The 20,094-nt window shown below is 41.7% G+C and overlaps 1 protein-coding gene across 1 annotated transcript in view; it reads left to right on the top strand.

Annotated features, from left to right (window-relative positions):
• Positions 1 to 8,766, top strand: part of LOC127526341 (gastrula zinc finger protein XlCGF57.1-like) — a 30,963-nt gene extending 22,197 nt beyond the window's left edge. Inside the window, exon 3 of the mRNA XM_051921639.1 lies at positions 6,984 to 8,766. Coding sequence (XP_051777599.1) covers positions 6,984 to 8,086 — 1,103 coding nt within the window. The 3' untranslated portion in view covers positions 8,087 to 8,766. The remainder of the gene's footprint in view (positions 1 to 6,983) is intronic.
• The last annotated feature ends 11,328 nt before the right edge of the window (positions 8,767 to 20,094 follow it).

The raw sequence follows: 20,094 nt of genomic DNA, 5'->3' as shown, positions 1-20,094 counted from the left end.
TAGTTGGGGACTCAATCATTAGGGGACTGAAGCACAGGTGTGCTCCAGAGACAGAGAGTCTTGCATGGTGTGTTGCCTTCCGGGAGCACAGGTGGGAGACCTCCCTGGAAGGGTGGATAGGCTTTTGGCCAGAGCGGGGGTGGGTCCAGTTGTCATTGTCCATGTTGGAACAAATGACATACATAAGGGTAGTCTGTCAGTTCGGCGATCCAAATTCAAAGAGTTAGGTGCTAAGCTGAGGAGCAGAACTGACAAGGTAGTCTTCTCTGAAGTTCTGCCTGTGCCACGCGCCAGTCCAGGTAAGATTGAGGAGATTAGAAGGCTTAACGTGTGGCTCAAATCTTGGTGCAGGGTAGAAGGGTATAGGTTTATGGGGCATTGGGACTCCTTTTGGAACAGATGGGACCTGTTCCGCCATGACGGGTTACATCTGAACTGGAGGGGCACCAATGTATTGGGGAGGCGTATGTGTAGGCTAGTCGAGGATTGGGGGGGGGAGGGGGGAGGGGGGGGCAGGGAGTTTAGGACAGGCCAGGTTTACATGGAAGAACAAACAATGGTGTAGAAACAAGAATGCATAGTAATGTAAATTCTAAGCAAACATTTAAATGTAGAAGGAGTAATACATTAAAAATAGCTTGCCTTAATGCTAGAAGTATCAAAAATAAGGTAAGTGAATTGGAGTTATATGTAGCAGAGCATAATTATGATATTATAGCAATAACGAAAACCTGGCTAAATAACAAAGATGGGGATGAGTGTAACATAGAGGGATACACATTTTTTAGGAAGGCTACACAGAACAGAAAAGGAGGTGGGGTTGCTGTTTATGCCAAGCAGGATTTAAATGTAAGTCTTCTTCAGTTGGATGATGAGCCCCATCTTAGTGAGGACATGTGGCTTCGCCTGGAAAATATTAGGGAAAGGGGTCTTATTTAAGGAGTGTGTTCTAGACCACCCAATTCAGACAGTAATTTCAACACACATCTTTTTAGTAATATCAAAAAGGCAAGTTTACAGGGAGATATTATAGTCATGGGGGACTTTAATTATCTAAATATTAACTGGGATAACCTTGCAGATGGCGGAGTACATGAGCAGGAGTTTTTAGAAGTAATCAGTGACTATTTGTTAACACAGCATGTTAAAGCACCAACACAGGGTGAAGCCTGTCTGGATTTAGTATTTTGTAATAATCAGGATAGAATTGAGAGTGTAGAGGTGATTGGGCCACTAGGGTCACGTGACCATAATGTAATACAATTCTCAGTGCAGATGCAAAGACTAAAATTGTTATGTTGAACTTTGGTAGGGCTAATTTTGAGCAGATGCGACAAAGTCTAAGTAGGATACACTGGGATAAGCTTTTAAGTGTGGAGACAGTCGAGGAGCAGTGGAACAGGTTTAAAAATGTTTTACATGTAATGCAGGACAGATACAGACCTAAATTTGGAATTAATAGGAAACTAAAAAAAACTCCACAGTGGATTAATAAAGATTTAAAAAAGAAGTTGCAAAGGAAAAAACTGCTTTATAAGGCATATAAGACTAATGACTGCAAAGTGAATTATAGAGCGTATGAGAACATGAGGGCAACCATTAAGAAGGATATCAGGAAGGCTAAAAGACAGTTGGAGAGGAATATAGCAGATAAGGAGAAAGAAGACCCTAAGAGAATCTTTCAGTATTTTAGTAGTAAAAGAACAATCAAGGAGGAGGTCAAGTGCATCAGAAATAGTAAAGGGGAATTAAAAGATACAGACAGTGAAATAGCGGATGCCTTAAACTTTCATTTTTCTGAGGTGTTTACAAGTGAGCAAGTGGATAACCTCCCAAAGGTAACAGGGACTACTAAGGAGGTACTGAGGGATTTGGAAATTGTAGAGGGAGAAGTACTGCTCAGATTAAATAAGCTGAAATCGAACAAATCACCAGGACCAGATAATATTTACCCTCGAGTTCTTAAGGAGGCTAGTGAGTACATATATAAACCCTTGATACATATTTTTAGGAAGTCACTGTTCACTGGAGAGATTCCGAAGGACTGGAAAATGGCAAATATCATCCCATTATATAAAAAGGGTGACATGGCAGATCCAAGCAACTATAGGCCAGTAAGCTTAACATGCATCACAGGAAAATTAATGGAAGGAATTATTAAGGATAAGATCGAGCAACACCTGGCAAGGACAGGAGTTATTCTAAGCAGTCAGCATGGGTTCAGAAGCGGGAGGTCGTGTTTTACTAACATGCTGGAATTCTATGAGGAGGCAACAAAAGGATACGATCAAAGTGGAGCTTATGATGTTATTTATCTGGACTTTCAGAAAGCATTTGATAAGGTGCCACATGAGAGGTTGGGCATCAAATTAAAAGAGGTGGGAGTTCAGGGTGATGTTTGTAGATGGGTGCAGAATTGGCTCAGACAAAGGAAGCAGAGGGTAATGGTGCTAGGAACCTCATCAGAATTGACTGATGTTAAGAGTGGTGTTCCACAGGGGTCAGTGCTAGGGCCGCTGCTATTTTTAATATATATAAATGATTTAGATAGGATTATAAGTAACAAGCTGGTTAAGTTTGCAGATGATACCAAGATAGGTGGATTAGCAGATAATTTGGAATCCGTTATATCATTACAGAAGGACTTGGACAGCATACAGGCTTGGGCAGATTTGTGGAAGATGAAATTTAATGTCAGTAAATGTAAAGTATTACACATTGGAAGTAAAAATGTTAGGTTTGAATACACAATGGGCGGTCGGAAAATCGAGAGTACACCTTATGAGAAGGATTTAGGAGTCATAGTGGACTCTAAGCAATCGACTTCCCGACAGTGTTCAGAAGCCATTAAGAAGGCTAACAGAATGTTAGGATATATAGCACAATGTGTGGAGTACAAGTCACAGGAGGTTCTGCTCAACCTTTATAATGCACTGGTGAGGCCTCATCTTGAGTACTGTGTGCAGTTTTGGTCTCCAGGCTACAAAAAGGACATAGCAGCACTAGAGAAGATCCAGAGAAGAGCGACTAGGCTGATTCAGGGCTACAGGGGTTGAATTATGAGGAAAGATTAAAAGAGCTGAGCCTTTACAGTTTAAGCAAAAGAAGATTAAGAGGTGACATGATTGAAGTGTTTAAAATTATGAAGGGAATTAGTGCAGTGGATCGAGACTGTTATTTTAAAATGAGTTCATCAAAAACACGGGGACACAGTTGGAAACTTGTTAAGGGTAAATTTCGCACAAACATTAGGAAGTTTTTCTTTACACAAAGAACGATAGAAACTTGGAATAAGCTACCAAGTAGTATGGTAGACAGTAAGAAGTTAGGGTCTTTCAAAACTCGACTTGATGTTTTCTTGGAAGAAATAAGTGGATAGTACTGGCGAGCTTTGTTGGGCTGAATGGCCTGTTCTCGTCTAGAGTGTTCTAATGTTCTAATGCAGGGTCGTGGCCAGATCAGTGATCAAGTAATCCTGTTACCTGCATTTACAATGTTCCTTGAATATCACCCATCAATATCTTTTCTGTTTGCTTTGGCGGAGAGACGCAGCACAGCTTTGAGCCGACTGTTGTCCCAGCAGCAGATAAACAGTCTTCCATAGACACGGAGTTTGGACTTCGGGACGCTCGTCGGCATGCTGTCTAGTTGGGGGAGTTCCCAAGAGAGTCTACAAACCTCACATTTTCTTGAATGATTGCCGCATTAATAGGAATGTTTCTTGAACGAGCATCACTGAACCACATAAAAACGGCTTTTTCAACGTCTTCAAATGCAGCAGTTCACATCACAACCCAAGATTTTTCTTTTTTTGCTCCGTGTTTCAAGAAAGTTGACAGTGTTGATGGCGAAATTCCAAATTCACTGGCAACGTAGTTCACTGGCCTAATCTGCAAATGCCAATAATGAAGTTAGCTAATGTCGACATGCTGGGAAAACAGAGATACAGTGAAATCTCCTTCTTCACAGTGTAAAACTGCACCCAGTTGGGTGTGTCTTGTTCTGAAGACCTCCAACCTTTCTTGAGCCCATAAAATTGCACTGTATATGCCTGCCTCCAATCAGCAATCAGTACAAATGAGTCATTAATTGTGAGAGGTCTTCCAATATCGTAAGGCATAAGAAAATATTCTGAATAGTTCTTCAAATGCTTCTTTTTTGCTGAACGTCAAAGGGACAACCCTACCTTGTTTTTGTTATAGGAAAGGGGCAAGTATATAGCGTTTTAAACAAATAAACATACCCCACTTCAAACTCTGTTCTATTGATAACCTGCAGCAAAATGGCCTTTTTTGTGTTTAGCAAGATGAAATACCAAATTTATGACAAAGGACTGTGTTAAGATAGCAGAAATGTGATTTTAAAAAAGGGTTAGGTTATGGATGAAAAACAAGAAGGCAGAAATTTAGCATCAATGATTTTAAGTTAGAGAGGCTTAAATCTCTGATATTAACTGGGGAACCTGTCTGGTTTGTATAGCAACATAAAGAACAACTTGTTGACTCTTGAATTTAAATATGCAAGAGGTGCCGTCCTTCTAGGTAATAACAAGAGGATGGGATAGTTGATTTCAAATGGAAGAAATTCTCCGCCTTCCTACAACTACATACTCCATAGCTTGGTGTGTCTGTGACGTGGGAAATTATTTAGTGTAGCAGAGTTAAAATACGGAACAATTAGTAACTGTGCTAGATTGTGGTCTTCAGAGTAGGACTGGACATGAAGCAAATATTTTGAAGTCCTAGCATTTGATGTCTGATATATAATAGCAGGTCCTTCTGCAATAAATCTGAAAATCAAAAAAACATTGGGCAGAGTTCTTGTATTAGCAGTGCTCATTACATGAGGCTTAATCAGTCTCTCTTTTCAAGAAAAACTCTAGAATTTTGACTGGGCGAAGTTAAAGGAGTAAAGGGTACTTCAATATTTCTGGCCTCCCAGTGTGTGTATAAATCTATTTCTACTTCTTGTTCCTGACCACGAGCTGGATAAGTATCAGTCTTATTTCTACGCAATTTATACAAAAGAAAAATACATGCCTGAACCTTTCTTTATTAATCAAATAACTGTAAAACTCATAGTTATAACTTCACTAAAGATCTAATGTCTCTGATGAACCATGGGATTTTGTGCACCACTTCTTCTTCTTTCAGCTTCTTCCATTAGGGGTCGCCACAGCGGATCATCTTCTTCCATATCTTTCTGTCCTCTGTATCTTGTTCTGTTACACCCATCACCTGCATGTCCTCTCTCACCACATCCATAAACCTTCTCTTGGGCCTTCCTCTTTTTCTCTTGCCTGGCAGCTCAATCCTTAGCATCCTTCTCCCAATATACCCAGCATCTCAACTCTGAACAGGTCCAAACCAACGCAATGTCGCCTCTCTGAATTTGTCTCTCAACCGTCCAACTTGAGCTGACCTTCTAATGTACTCATTTCTAATCCTGTCCATCCTCGTCACCCCCAATGCAAATCTTAGCATCTTTAACTCTGCTACCTCCAGGTCTGTCTCCTGCTTTCTGAGGTCTGCAGTAGGAGCGACGGATGTGTTCAACATGGAGGTGGGATTACATCAGGGATCAGCTCTGAGCCCTTTCTTATTTGCAGTGGTGATGGACAGGTTGACAGACCAAATTAGACAGGAGTTCCTGTGGACTATGATGTTTGCTGATGACATTGTGATCTGTAATGATAGTAAGGAGCAGGTTGAGGAGACCTTGGAGAGGTGGAGATATGCTCTAGAGAGGAGAGGAATGAAGGTCAGTAGGAAAAAAACAGAATACATGTGTGTGAATGAGAGGTAGGTCATTGTAATGGTGAGGATGAGGGGAGTAGAGTTGGCGAAGGTGGATGAGTTTAAATACTTTGGATCAACAGTACAGAATAATGGGGATTGTGGATGAGAGGTGAAGAAGAGAGTCCTGGCAGGGTGGAATGGGTGGAGAAGAGTGTCAGGAGTGATTTGTGTCAGATGGGTATCAGCAAGAGTGAAAGGAAAGGTCTACAGGATGGTAGTGAGACCAGCTATATTATATGGGTTGGAGATGGTGGCACCGACCAGAAAGCAGGAGACAGAGCTGGAGGTGGCAGAGTTAAAGATGCTAAGATTTGCACTGGGTTTGACAAGGATGGACAGGACTAGAAATGAGGACATTACAGGGTCAGATCAAGTTGGACGGTTGGGAGACAAAGTCAGAGAGGCGAGATTGCGTTGGTTTGGACATATGCAGAGGAGAGATGCTGGGTATATTGGGAGAAGGATGCTAAGGATAGAGCTGCCAGGGAAGAGGAAAAGAGGAAGGCCTAAGAGAAGGTTTATGGATGGATGAGAGAGGACATGCAGGTGATGGGTTTAACAGAACAAGATGCACAGGACAGAAAGAGATGGATGAAGATGATCTGCTGTGGCAACCCCTAATGGGAGCAGCCGAAAGAAGAAGTATGTAAATATACTATGTGGCTTACTGTCTAATAATTTTGATCGCCCACTGCGGGAGTTTACACTTATTCCAGTAAATTAGCTCCTTAATTAGCACAGTTATGCAAACAAGGTGGAGTGGTCATAGGGATCATAACTGATGTAATGAGTCCTTGGCAAAGTCCATGTCACTGTGCATGTAGATGTACTGGCTTTATTATCCTTGACATTTCTATATGGGGTCTTCTCTAAAATGTCTGCAAGTCATGCTGGCCACCCTTGCTGCCCCAGTTGCTCTTTCTTTTTCAAGTCATCACCAAGCCATTAATGATAGTTGCTCATGGCTTGTTCCTAGTTCATGGTAACTGCATCCTAATATGGCTTCATGTGTTTGTTAATTCAGTCTGCAAATGTTGGGATTGTTGAAGTGTTAACTCCATTAGCATGCTTTTGTAAAGTGGGTTGCAAAAGGCATATACTGTTAAACACTGAATAATCTATTGTAGTGCTGTTTTATTTTAAATATTGGTCATTTAAAACTTTAACTCATTTTTATTTCTGTAGATTTTCAACAGAATGACAACTTGTCCTTTCTTCAGAGTCGTCCACAAATTAAACAACCTGATAAGAATAGGAAGAAACTGGCATTTGCAACAAAGAACTTGGTAACGGCCTCTCAGCACCCTAGATTTCAGCCTATTGTGAAGCTAACAAGGATCGATGCCATCAAATCTCAAGGAGTGTACAATCTAAATCCAATCCGCCAACAGTGTGTGAGAACATTTAAATACAAATTGAATTCTAAAGATAATGGAGGGATTCATGGGAGTAAGAAACCGTATCACTGTCTTGAAGGTGGGAGACAATTCTCAGATAGTGACATGCCTAAGAAACACAGAGAAGATAATACAGGGATGGAGCCATACCACCGTTCTGAACGTGTTAAGAACTTTTCAAAACACAGCCATATCACAACTCCCGTTGTAGAGAAACCATATTTGTCTAAATGTGGCAAACAATTCTCACAAGTGAACCACCTTCAGACACACATGATTGGTCACGGAGGACAGGGTTTATGTCGTTGTCCAACATGTGGTAAACATTTCTTTGACAAGAGCCGTCTTCTCAGACACAAAAGAATTCACACTGGAGAGAAACAATATTGTTGTTCTGAATGTGGCAAACGATTCTTACAATCAAGCACTCTTCAGACACACATGAGAGTGCACACAGGAGAACAGCCATTTTCCTGTTCTGAATGTGGCAAACGGTTCTCACAATCAGGCAGTCTTCAGACACACATGAGACTGCACACAGGAGAACAGCCATTTTCCTGTTCTGAATGTGGCAAACGATTCTCACAAACAAGCCATCTTCAGACACACGTGAGAGTGCACACAGGAGAACAGCCATTTTCCTGTTCTGAATGTGGCAAACGGTTCTCACAAACAAGCCATCTTCAGAAACACATGAAAGTGCACACAGGAGAACAGCCATTTTCCTGTTCTAAATGTGGCAAACGATTTGCAAGTAGCAGTAATCATCTGAAGCATTTAAGAGTTCACACTGGTGAGAAGCCCTATTGCTGTCCTGAATGTGGCAAAAGATTTTCCAACACAAGCAATCTTCTGCGTCATGCAGAAGTCCACAATAAAGACCATCTTTAGGCCTGTTCTGTATGTGGCAAGAAATTCTCACAAAGAGGCAGTCTTCATATACATATAAGAACACACATTTGATAGAGGCCATACTCGTTTCCAGATTGTGACAAGCTATTCACCAATAACAGCAGCCTTCATAGACACAACAGAATTCATTCTGGATTAAGGCCATATTGTTTCCCTGAATTTGGCAAGCAATTCATACAACCCTGCAGTCTTCAGTGACACGTAAGAACTCACACAGAAGAAAAGCCATACCGTTGCTCTTAAGTGTGGAAAAACAGAAAACTCCTCTTCAGGGACACATGAAAATTCATGCTAAAAAGGCAAAGTCCAAAGAGACTGTAAATAACAAAAAGAAAAATCAGAAATAATTCAGTCAGGTGTGGAAAGAAAATTGGAATTGCTCTGCTAGTTGGTTACAGAGAATGCATTTGACAAAAAGTTGCAGACTCATTTAGGCAACCCTGCTTATTAATTTACTGTAAGTGGCTTTTGCACTAATGACTATTGCACATTGTACACAGGTCTACTTTACAAGTTCTAATGTTATTTATCTTATGTTATATTTCTATGCTTTTTTTTATATTTTATTGTACTACGAAGTTGAGAGAGAAACAGTATTTTGATTCTCCTATATGTTCTGCACATATAGTGAATTGACAATAAAAGGCCATTTGATTTGATTTCAGTATTTCTATTATCTTTTCTCCAGAGTCCGTATTGGTGTTCACACGACTCTCTGGTGTGGCTGCTGCTCTTTCTATCTGAAGAGTTAGTCCAGCTGGGGTTCAATCAGCCCAGTAACGTCTAGCGGTCCCTCACAACGGGAGTGTATGAATATTCCGAGGCATGTTTAGCATACAGCTGATGACGTGTTCATCTAATATAAATAAGGCCATATATGGACATCCTGTATTACGTTACACAGAGAGATACCTGATACTTCAAGTCCGGAGTGACCTTGAGGGGCTGCATACTTGAATGAACTCATCCTACTTACAGCACTCAGACAAAAAGAAATATAACTGAACAACATAATAGATAAAAAAAAAGGTTTTCCGCTACGGCCGTCCCTACCCGCTGTGACAACTTCATTTCTATTCTGGCAAATGCTTCCCCTCTTTAAAGGCAATTCACCTTGCACCCTATTAGAGTTTAGTGGCCCAACATTTTTTGTAAAAAATATATTAAAAAAACCTTCAAAAAAGGGTCAGTCAGGAATTGACCTTTGCACCCCTAAAGTATCAGGTCCATCTCCCATAGCAGTGAGCCACCAAAGCCAAACTGACCAAACAGATTGCTCAGAGGGACCACACACTCGCAGACAGACAGACAGTATCTTTTTATTATCTTAGCTATTAGCTAAAGAAGCGACCTTGATGGATTTAATTATCTGTTCTCGTTTGGTAAATGTCTTCTGTTCCTGTGACTCAATCTGATGTTCCTCAGGTACCACACTCTGTGGTTTGCTGCCCTCCTCTTCATGTAGGGGTATCTCTGGGCACAAGACACTCTCGTTCACATCAGGCCCTGGTACCACATCTTGTTTGTGGTCTTCTGCTTCATGCAGGGGGTGTCTGGACATCACGCACTGTTATGTGTTTCACATCTGGTTCTGGACTTATTGGAGACCATGAAGATGTCGATGATGTGCCAAATTCTGGATTACAGAGGAGCACAGCAGCCCACTCACCTTTCTGCAGTAAGACACTGTCCTTCACGCCATAGGGGCAGCCACTCCAAGTGATCATCCTTGTGAAGTTCACCGCCCCTCTTCATAAAGTGGTGACATCAGAGGACTGAGATTCCCACTGTCACACAGGAGCTCAGCGTGTCTCCCAGCTCCTTACCTTATTGACGTGATGTCGTCCTCTGCTCTGTGTGACCTGTGAAGTGTCATTTCTTGCTTTCCTTTCTTTGACTACTGGACCCCAGTTATCTCAGACTGCTCCATTTTAATGGAGTCACCGTTCTGTAACATAATGTCAGTCCTTTCCATCTCTTCACTGGTGTGTCTGAGGCAAGCAGGTCATTCTTTCAAACCTGAGCTCCGTCACATCGTCACTGCAGTATCTTCATCAGCTCTTCATCCGCAGTCTACAAGTGAGCTGAGATCTCACAAAGCTGCCGCACAGCCTGTCCATTAAGTGCCAAGACTAGATGGAGTGCTGACTCTCCCAGGACCATTGCTTTAGTTGTGTCACCACCTCAAATGTCACGTGATGAGCCTCTCATGCTGAACTACCATCGTTCTGTGGAAGCTCAATCTGCACCTCAACACTAATAGAGAGGACATCAAAACCTTCATTAGAAATTGGACAATTTATCTGTAATGGTGACAGAATGACATAAACGAATATGTGAAGGCTCACAGTAAAAGATACTTCAGGACGTTTAAAAAATAAATTCAAACATAACAGGAATGAGGGTGACAACTGGGAGACATTTTTATGTTTATAAGAAAAACTTAAAGAAACCAAAAGTTACCCTGAGAGCCACAATTGTTCTTTACAGCTCCTCACTTGAGTACGTGTGGCACAGTAAATGTGACGAGTTGATGTCCACGTCATTTATCAGCCGAGTGCCCTGCGATTCTAAACTGAGCAGATGCAGGTTCAATTCAGGCAGTTCATGGTGGGCACGGGCAGCAGACGGCCACATCATTAGCTTAATGTTTAGATTGGCACTGCCACATTTGTCCAGATGATGAGGTGACAGGAGATGTGAGGGGGCTCAGTGTAAGAGCAGACAGTGATGGACTCGGAGACACACACACACACACACACACACACTGATGTTCTTGTCTAAGCAAACACTACAGCCATCAGGTTTTAAAGAATTAACTTGGCGACTCCACACCGTGTGGTGAACGTCAGAATGACAACACGATCTTCATCCTCGCTATTCTTTTATTCTACTCTTTGAAAATCTTTTCACTTTTATTTTACTTCTGGTGAACTATTGTTTAGTTTTCATTTTAGCTTGCAAAAAAACATTGGTGGAACACTGAGATGGTAGAAGGTTCAAGAACTTAAGTCAGGCTGAGCCAGAACTGGTTAAAGGGCGTAAGGCCTGAACATTACGGGCAGTTTGGCCTCACAGCGCTACATCTCATTAAATTCAGAGCTAGACAGGAGCTCAGTGTCTCTTATGCCATCCATCCCACCCAGAGACCACACTGTGGAGCAGTCCGCACACCCACATAATATCAAAAGGGGATCCAAGCAGCAAAAAAGAGGAGGTTTTGCTTACAAATAAAGGCTAAATATGAGAAAGGGGAGACAGAGACCCTAAGGAGGTAGAATCCCAAACACTTAACTCTTCTTCACAGCAGTAGCTCTAGTTAGCCATGGGGCTGCTGGCCCACTTACCCACACACAGCCCCCTATCTTTCTCCACCAGCTGAGCTCCCATCCAGTCTAATCCTTGATTTCCAGCTCATCCTGAGTCTTCTCAGATGGACCTTTAAAGCTCCAGAGCAGGTGTAGAAAGTCTGGTGCCACCCGTAAGTAGTCACATCTCACACACCTACCATCCCAGAACTCCTCAATAAAACACACTCTTCATCAATTTGTGAGAAACGTAGTCCACCTCAACTCCAAAGTGGTCATGGCATACGCCTTTCTAAATGGAGAGTTTCCACTATGGGCAGCATGGTGGCACAATGGTAGCGCTGCTGCCTCACAGTAAGGAGATTTGGGTTTGCTTCCCGTGGTCTCCCTGCGTGGAGTTTGCATGTTCTCCCCGTGTCTTGTGGGTTTCTCCCACAGTTCAAAGACATGCAGGTTAGGTGCATTGGTGATCCTAAACTGTCCCTAGTGTGTGCTTGGTGTGTGTGTGCCCTGCGGTGGGCTGGCGCCCTGCCCTGGGTTTGTTTCCTGCCTTGCGCCCTGTGCTGGCGGGGATTGGCTCCAGCAGAACCCTGTGACCCTGTGTTAGGATATAGCGGGCTGGATGATGGATGGAGTATCCACAATGCACCTGGGCCAAGAACAATGAAGTCCAGCAGCCGCTTTGCTTTGTGATGTCCCCAGCTTGGACCTTACTGGAGTAAAATCTTCACTTATGTATCCACCATGTGCTCACAGTGATCTGTTATATAGCGCCTTTCATGTCTGTGTTGGATCTTCTTAACACACATATCACATCATACTATTACATGTGTTTTATACACAAAGACAAGTGTGGTGAACATCAGCCTGACAACACCAGTCTCATTCTCCATATTGTCTACTTCTACTCTTCACAGTTTATTTAACTTTTATTTCAGTTCCGGTCCACTAAATTATAATTTGAACAAGTTTGGTTTTAGTTTCACTTGGTGAAAAGAACACTGGTGAAGATGGCAGAAGGTTCAAGAACAGAAGTCATGCTGAGCTCTAATTGGTCCAAAAGCACAAGGCCTGACCATTACACGATAGTCAGCCTGACACCACGATGTCCTGCTGGTCAAAGAGGAGCAGCAGGGAAGGACAAGACCAGCAGAAATTCTAAACTGTGCAGAAACTTAACGTCTCCATCTGTCCATCTGGAGACCCCACTCTGGAGCAGCCTACACAATCACAAAATGTCAAAAGGGGTCACAAGTAGCAAAAAAGATGTTCTCGTTTAAGAGTTTCTCGTACAGTAATGGCTGGGGTCCCCTGCACAAACTTCAAAGTGCCACACGGTCAGGAAAGATCATCCATAATGAACAGCCCCTCAGAGGTGACCCCCACTAGCCGATGATACTTCTGTCCATTTCCTTAGGTCAGGTTTAAGACGCCGAGGTTGACATCACTTCTCCTGGACATCTAAGCAGGTAATGTGGTGTAGTGGTTAAGGCTTTCAGCTTCAAAACCTGAGGCTGTGGGTTCAAATGCTGATCCTGACACGGGTGACCCTGAGCAAGTCACTTCACCTGGCTGGGCTTAAATTAAGAAGAAAAAAACAAAAGAAATGTAACAATTGTATTTGGAAAAAGTCACCAGTAAAATTAAAATAAATAAATAAATTTAAACTGCATGATTAGGGCGAAACCGTCAGGACAAACAGAAACGGCGAGGGCGGACATGGACTTCATCTTCCGTACTTCAGTAAAGAGAAAATGTTCTTTCTGTCACCCATTTTAAAAACTACATTGTAAGGTTTTAATGACACAGCACCCGACACAACGAAATGAAAACAGCGATAAAGTAAGACAGCAAGTGCGGGAGAAGGTGATGGTGCCGCTCGATACTGAGGTTTAGACACTGCGTCGAGCTGACGGAGCACTGGATGTTTCAAATGCGCCCGTCACGTGATTGTGAGGCACGTTAGCGTAATGACGTCATTGATATCCGCGCAGTCAGCAGTCGATTTGGTCCTCACGAGTCTGCTGAAGTGCTTTGGCTCAAAGCGTAAATGAAGTTGTGTCTGCTACAGCGATAAGGTGCGCTAACGCGAGTTCAAATCCTAATGTTAAAATAAGGACTTTGTATAAAACAGTTAAGTAGTACTTGTCTGTAAGTTAACAAATATATTTTGGAGACAAATTGAACGATTTACATGGGGCACCTTTTTCTTTGGTGTGGAATCGTGTCCACCTAGAATCTGTAACAAATTAATGAGCATATTTTGCGTAAGGTAGCACGTATTATAACAATCCAGAATCTACTCTACGCCATGTCGATCATATCAGAGAGGCTAAGAAACGCTTCACTAAAGCCGACGTGGTCATTACACCAGTATATGTGCAAGACACTCTCATTAAACGTTTTTACTATTCAGTGATTCCCAGATCTGTAGCTGAGTTGTATTATTGATTTCCAAAAAGCAATGCGAGTAAAAGCGTGTGCTGCATAACTAATCACAACTGTCTTTCAGCACCATCAACAGTGTCTTCTGCAATTTTAGGAAAGCCTCGGGATTTTTGCGTTAATGAGACAAAAACGTTGTAAAGAAACTTTGCGAATTCATCCAGAGGTGAACATAAAGATCACTCAAGTACTGACAAGAAGGAGCAGCTGGATAAGCACATCTGGAGCCAAACCTTCAAAAAAACACCTGACTTTGTCAGCAACATCCTTTCCTTCTGAATGCATCTTATCAAAGTCTGCGCTCGGTGGTAAATAAGTAATCTTCCGAACTGCAGCACAACAGATAAATCATTGATGTAAACAGAATTATTGAAAGACTAAGCTTTTGTCGTTTCTGTATTCTTAAACCATCTTCAGTCCCACAATCCCCCGCAGTCACTGTCACATTTAACGTTCCCTGCTCCTCACCTGTCGTGTCATCCAAAGCATCAACACTCAGTTTCATTCAAGGCTTTACTGTCCTTCCTTTCATAGACATAAAATAAGACACACATTCCCTCTACATACGTGTCCAATAATAATAGTAAACTGGCAGGAACGAGAAAAAGCACAAGATGGGAATATTCATGACAAGAGCCTCGGCATCAGGGTGAGGATGTGCCTTGTCACCCATTACGTGAGCTCGTCTGCCACCCTTCAGTTGCACTGGCACACGTTACACTCGGGGGCAAATGCAATGGAGAATACCGACAGTGTACACCTTCAGAAGTGGAATAAATCGACTGTATAAGTAGAACATTTCAGATAAACAGTGTGTTGTTACTTTTGATTTATTCTCTCCAAACGTTACATATCTACATGGGAAATGAACATGGGTAATATGTTTATAATCATTCTCACTAAAATACACTGTCAAAATATATTAATGAGCAAACTGAGACACATTGGCCTTTAGGAAATATCAAAAAGCGTGTGCGCTGTCATTTAGGACAGAATGCATTGTTAACGTCACGCACTCTCTACTGACGCGATGTCACGAAAACAAAGAAACAGCACAGTCCGTGCAAACTCATATCCTCCTTGGTTTCTGACCTTATGATTAATTGTCAATATCAAATCAATAAAGTCATTTTAAGAAGATGACAAGTCAGCTATAGTCAGTTCAAATAACGCTCCTTTTTAAAACGTTTGCTTATACAGAATATAAAACAGAATCTCAATGATGCGGGACTCGCGAGTAGTAACTAATAATATGTGACAATGAGAAATTATAATTCATAATAACGGGAACAAGTAAAAACTACGATTTCCTAAAACGGACACTGTAAATGTAGGCATTTCAATAAATAATTTAGGAAACTTGTGTGTGCATTTCAATACCAATTTAAGAACTACGTAGGCTACCTGTTGCACTATAAACGGTATCTCAAGCAGCACTTAACAGTAAATAGTCTAATAGGACAATGACTGACTGTACGAAGATGCTGCGCCGCTACAATAAAGGGTCACACTGTCATTCTGCATGTTTAGAAGGCGCTGATTGGCTGAAACTGTTTATAGCGAATTGTCCCAAGTTGGAAGTGCCGTATAGCGATCAGAAACGAGAAGACACATTTAGGCATGCTGGAAAGTAGTTTGTTTTTCTACAATACAAATTCAGTACGACACCAGGGTCTCCAAACACACAAATATGAAGCTTATTACGTTTTATAGTGAAACTCTTTACATACACAATATAATTAGAGACGTGTGCCCCCTGCCCTTCTACGGCGGCCCAACCTTCCCTCGATAGCTCATTTCTCTTGATATCCGTCTCAGACCATAAACGGTTTTCAATGTTTTTATAAATGGGATCAGACTAAGAAAAAAAAATCGCATATTTAAAAACTAAATTTTGACCTTAAATAAAATATTCTTTTGTTTTTCTTGTTATCCTTTTGTTGAACAGTCAATTAAAATTTATGAAAGCATCGGAATTAAAAGCTTTTAAAAACAACTTAAAATTTCAATCCAGGTCAAAATTGAAATCCCTTTTTTTTTCTTCACCACTCTATACTGTCATTTGTATTAAATGAGTTTGAATTGTGGAATTGCGACGGCGAATTTAGAACTCATGGAGGGTGAGGATCAAATGCGCTCTCTCCTGTCGCTCTAAATGTAAATGCTGATGAGATATGAAACGTAACCAGTAGTCAATGTGCACGCTGGCTGCCATCGAAGAGTGAATAAACTGCTCTTTTGGGGTTCATATATTTGTAAATCTGACGGACTCTAAAGGAGTCAGTGAGTCACCAGCCACGAACCTCACCGCACGTCACTGATCAGGAGGACAATCACGGAATGAGAATGACCAGGAGCAGCGCTAAGTGTCCCGACTTTTAAAACATTAAATATTGGCTTTCGGAGAACACACCGAACACGTCTATGATGCTCTCCGGTGACTGGCACCCCTAGGACTGCCCAGTCTTCTCTTTTTCTCAAGTTACTCAACGTGTTCATGTCACAAGTACATACCTCTCCGCTTGTTAAATGTTGTCTTCCACCTGACAGACCAGCACGACTCTGATTAACATTCAGTCCCTCATTTAAGAAATCACAGTCTGATTTGAACTGCACATGCGCACCAATGTCATGCCGCTACGCCCCAAACTGTAGTGCGCATGTGCACACATTTCCTGGTCACAGACAGAGACGTCCTTTGTATTGTGAGAGAGAAGCACTTCGATCAGACAGCAGCGTTACACACGGGACAAAAATATTATTGAGTTATTCATTTAAGGCTCACTGATATTTTTGGTCAGTCCTTCATAAACATATTTGAATGTCTCCTAAACGTTCTTAGTTTTCAAAGTAAATTATTAAGAGAGTGAGAGGTTGGAAGCACCACACAACGAACCGCCTGGATTGGGACCCGAGTGTAGCGGGTGACACCTCAGCACCACACTGGACACTGTGTGAGGTTTTATATGGTGACTGGAGAGCCAATCCTGCCACCAACACCAAAGTTTTCCATGCAAGTTGGAGGACCTGCTTGCAGGACTGGATGCAGATTAACGTCATACCCAAGATGAAGCAATTGTAGGTTAAGGGCCCTGCTCAATGGTCCAAAAGGGCAGAGTCACTACTGGCATTTAAGGGATTCAAAGGGTTTATTAAAAAATGTTTATCCCGTTGTAAAATGAACCATCATGTAATGTCATGAAACATATATATTCCATTGCGTATTATGAAACTTTTGATCATTAAAACATTTTAAAGTGAAAAGGCCATTCCTACTACAAAGCTCGCCAATCTTATCCACTTAATTCCTCCAAGATAACATCAAGTCAAGTTCTGAAGTTCCATTAAGTCCTACTCTCCATCACACTATTGGTCACCCATTCCAGATGTTTGTGGTTCTTTGCATGAAGACAGACGTCCTAATATTTCTGCGAAATGTCCCCTTAGCAAGTTTCCAAGTGTGTCCCTGTGATCTTGATTGTCATTTTAAAGTCACAGTCCTGATCCACTGGACTAATTCCCTTCATAATTTTAAATATTTCAGTCATGTCTCCCCTTAATCTCCATTTACTTAAACTGTAAAGGCTCAGCTCTTTTAATCTTTCCTCATAGCTCAACCCCTGGAATGAGCCTAGTCGCTCTTCTCTGGACCTTTTCTAGTGCTACTTTGTCTTTTTTGTGGAGCAGAGACCACAACTGCACACAGGACTCCAGATGAGGCCTCACCAGTGTGTTATAAAGCCTGAGCAGATCCTCCTTGAACTTGTACTCCACACATCAAGGCGCTATATAACCTGACATCCTGTTAGCCTTCTTAATGGCTTCTGAACACTGTCACTTCAATTTTCAAATCTTCCATTGTGTATTAAACTCTCACATTTTTACTACCTACATGTAATTCTTTACATTTACTTACATTTAGTTTCATCTGCCACAAATCTGCCCAAGCCTGTATGCTGTCCAAGTCCTTATGTGATGATTCTACAAATTCGAGATTATCTGTCAATTCACCCAGCATGGTATCATCTGCACCAGCAGCTTGTTACTGTCAAGGCGGAGATGGGCACCCTTAGCCCAAAGAAGGCACTCGGAGTCTCAGGACAGGCAGCAGAATCAAGCTTTATAGTGCAATGCACATACAGACTCAGAGTCAGGTGAACGGAGTGCTCAGCAATGGGGCCATCTTACTTTTATTACAGTCCTTATCAAGAGCGAACCTCACTTAGCTCATTTGTCCCCTCATCTGACTCCCATCATTCCACTGTCTTGTCCTGCCTCTGATTGGCTCCACCAATATTTCCCAGCCTAATGAGTGTAGCACTCTGTTCTGTCCATCATGCCCACTTGACAGACCCTCTCCCCACTTTACACCCGTCCAGTACCTGCCACCATTATTTCCAGTCCTCAGCTCACATTCACCACATAGAAATGTCTGACCTTGACTTATGAATTATTGGTAGTTTCCAGTCTTCTAAGAAAAAATTAAAAAATATACAGTCACAGGCCTTTTTGTGATTTAACCCTTACTATACTAACGTGTACTAGGACACAATGCTTATTTTCATATATGCTCATGATTCTCTTTGAATATATGCAAATCAGCAACTTTAAGAATATACTTTTCTATATTTTCCCTCCTTTTCAGGCCCAATAATTTTTATAACCAGAAGGTGAAAAGGGGGAACCAGCTCTCAATCTTCTTTGGCCTTAAACCCGAGACCACTGTCAGTCTTCACAACCTCTGGTTCACCGTTAACCCCTCGTGGTGACACAGACGCCAAAGTGTTTGCAATGAGAAGAAGAGTTGGGTAGGAGACTATTATGGGAATGTCTATGTGGGCAAAGGTATTGTTATGAGGAGGTCTGACACACCAGGGGCCTCATGTATAAACGGTGCGTACGCACAGAAATGTTGCGTACGAACGTTTCCACTCTCAAATCGCGATATGTAAAACCTAAACTTGGCGTAAAGCCACGCACATTTCCACGGTACCTCATACCTTGGTGTACACAATTTCTCCGCTCGGTTTTGCAGACTGGCGGCACCCAGCGTCAAAGCAATGCTACTGTTCCTGTGTGCTCACCCTTTCTTTCTTAGACCCACATTCCTGACGTGGCTTTATAAATACACTGAAATTAACTGCATATTGTTTATTAGTGTAATGCATCTGATTGTAATTAACCTGTAACAATATAATAGTCCAGGGAATAGCCATAGTATTCCAAATACCATAAGTGCTTTAGCATTGTTACTCTCACTGCATCTTCTTCTTCTTTCAGCTGCTCCTGTTAATGGTTGCCACAGTGGATCATCTTTTTCCATATTACTGTCACTGCACCACTCAGAGTATTTATATCACTGTATCTGAGTGGGGAATCACAGTAGCAGCTGATCGGAAAGAGAATTATCGGTATAGAGTTTCAAGCACACACTACCTCAGACATGGCAAAACGCGTCAAAGCATTTCCTGTACGGACGTTGCATTTCAGAAACAGTTTCATCCCAAGAACTATAAACGCACTCAATCAGTCCATCAAGTGTTCCTTGTAGAACTGTTTGGACTTACAGTATAAGTACAATTACCAGTGCCCCACTGTAAACTTGCACTACAGTTATAATATTGCACAACCTGCACCACTTTATAAAGCGCGTATGATGACGATATAATTTTTAAGATGAAATGCAGCAAAATATATTGCTTATAGTATACAGATAAAACTTTAACTTCATTTAAATAATCTGTATTGTTAATAATTAAACATGTGAGGACACGGTGCCGCAGCGTATAGCTAGTTCACGGATAGCTCCTGCCTCGCGCTGTATTATTACTGGTGCTGACGCGACACTGGAAGGATAGACAGATTGAAATATCTTCGTAGTACATGTTTAATTATTCTATGTTCCTTAAAAGTTTTGAAGAATCGGCTTTCTAAGCTTACAGATGGCTTAACGTCTATTTCAGAGCTGATTGTGTGGCAATTGGGTATTTGGAGAAAGAAAAGTAAGGACAGGAATTGGAGTTTAGTACGTTTGAAAGAGACAGTACATCTGTAATAAATTATTTCATTGAAGGTCGCACATGGCGCAGTAAGCCTCTTGCGTGAGATACGTATGAACAATCACTGCGCCACCGTGTTCACATGTTTAATAACGTGCTTTCATTCCTATCATCATGAAAAACATATCATGTATACATCTCAGTATTTTAATTATTCAGAGAGCTGTAATATCAC

The sequence above is a fragment of the Erpetoichthys calabaricus genome (genome assembly GCF_900747795.2).
Source record: "Erpetoichthys calabaricus chromosome 1 unlocalized genomic scaffold, fErpCal1.3 SUPER_1_unloc_14, whole genome shotgun sequence".
Lineage (NCBI taxonomy): Eukaryota > Metazoa > Chordata > Cladistia > Polypteriformes > Polypteridae > Erpetoichthys > Erpetoichthys calabaricus.
This window is presented reverse-complemented; position numbering and strand designations above follow the sequence as displayed.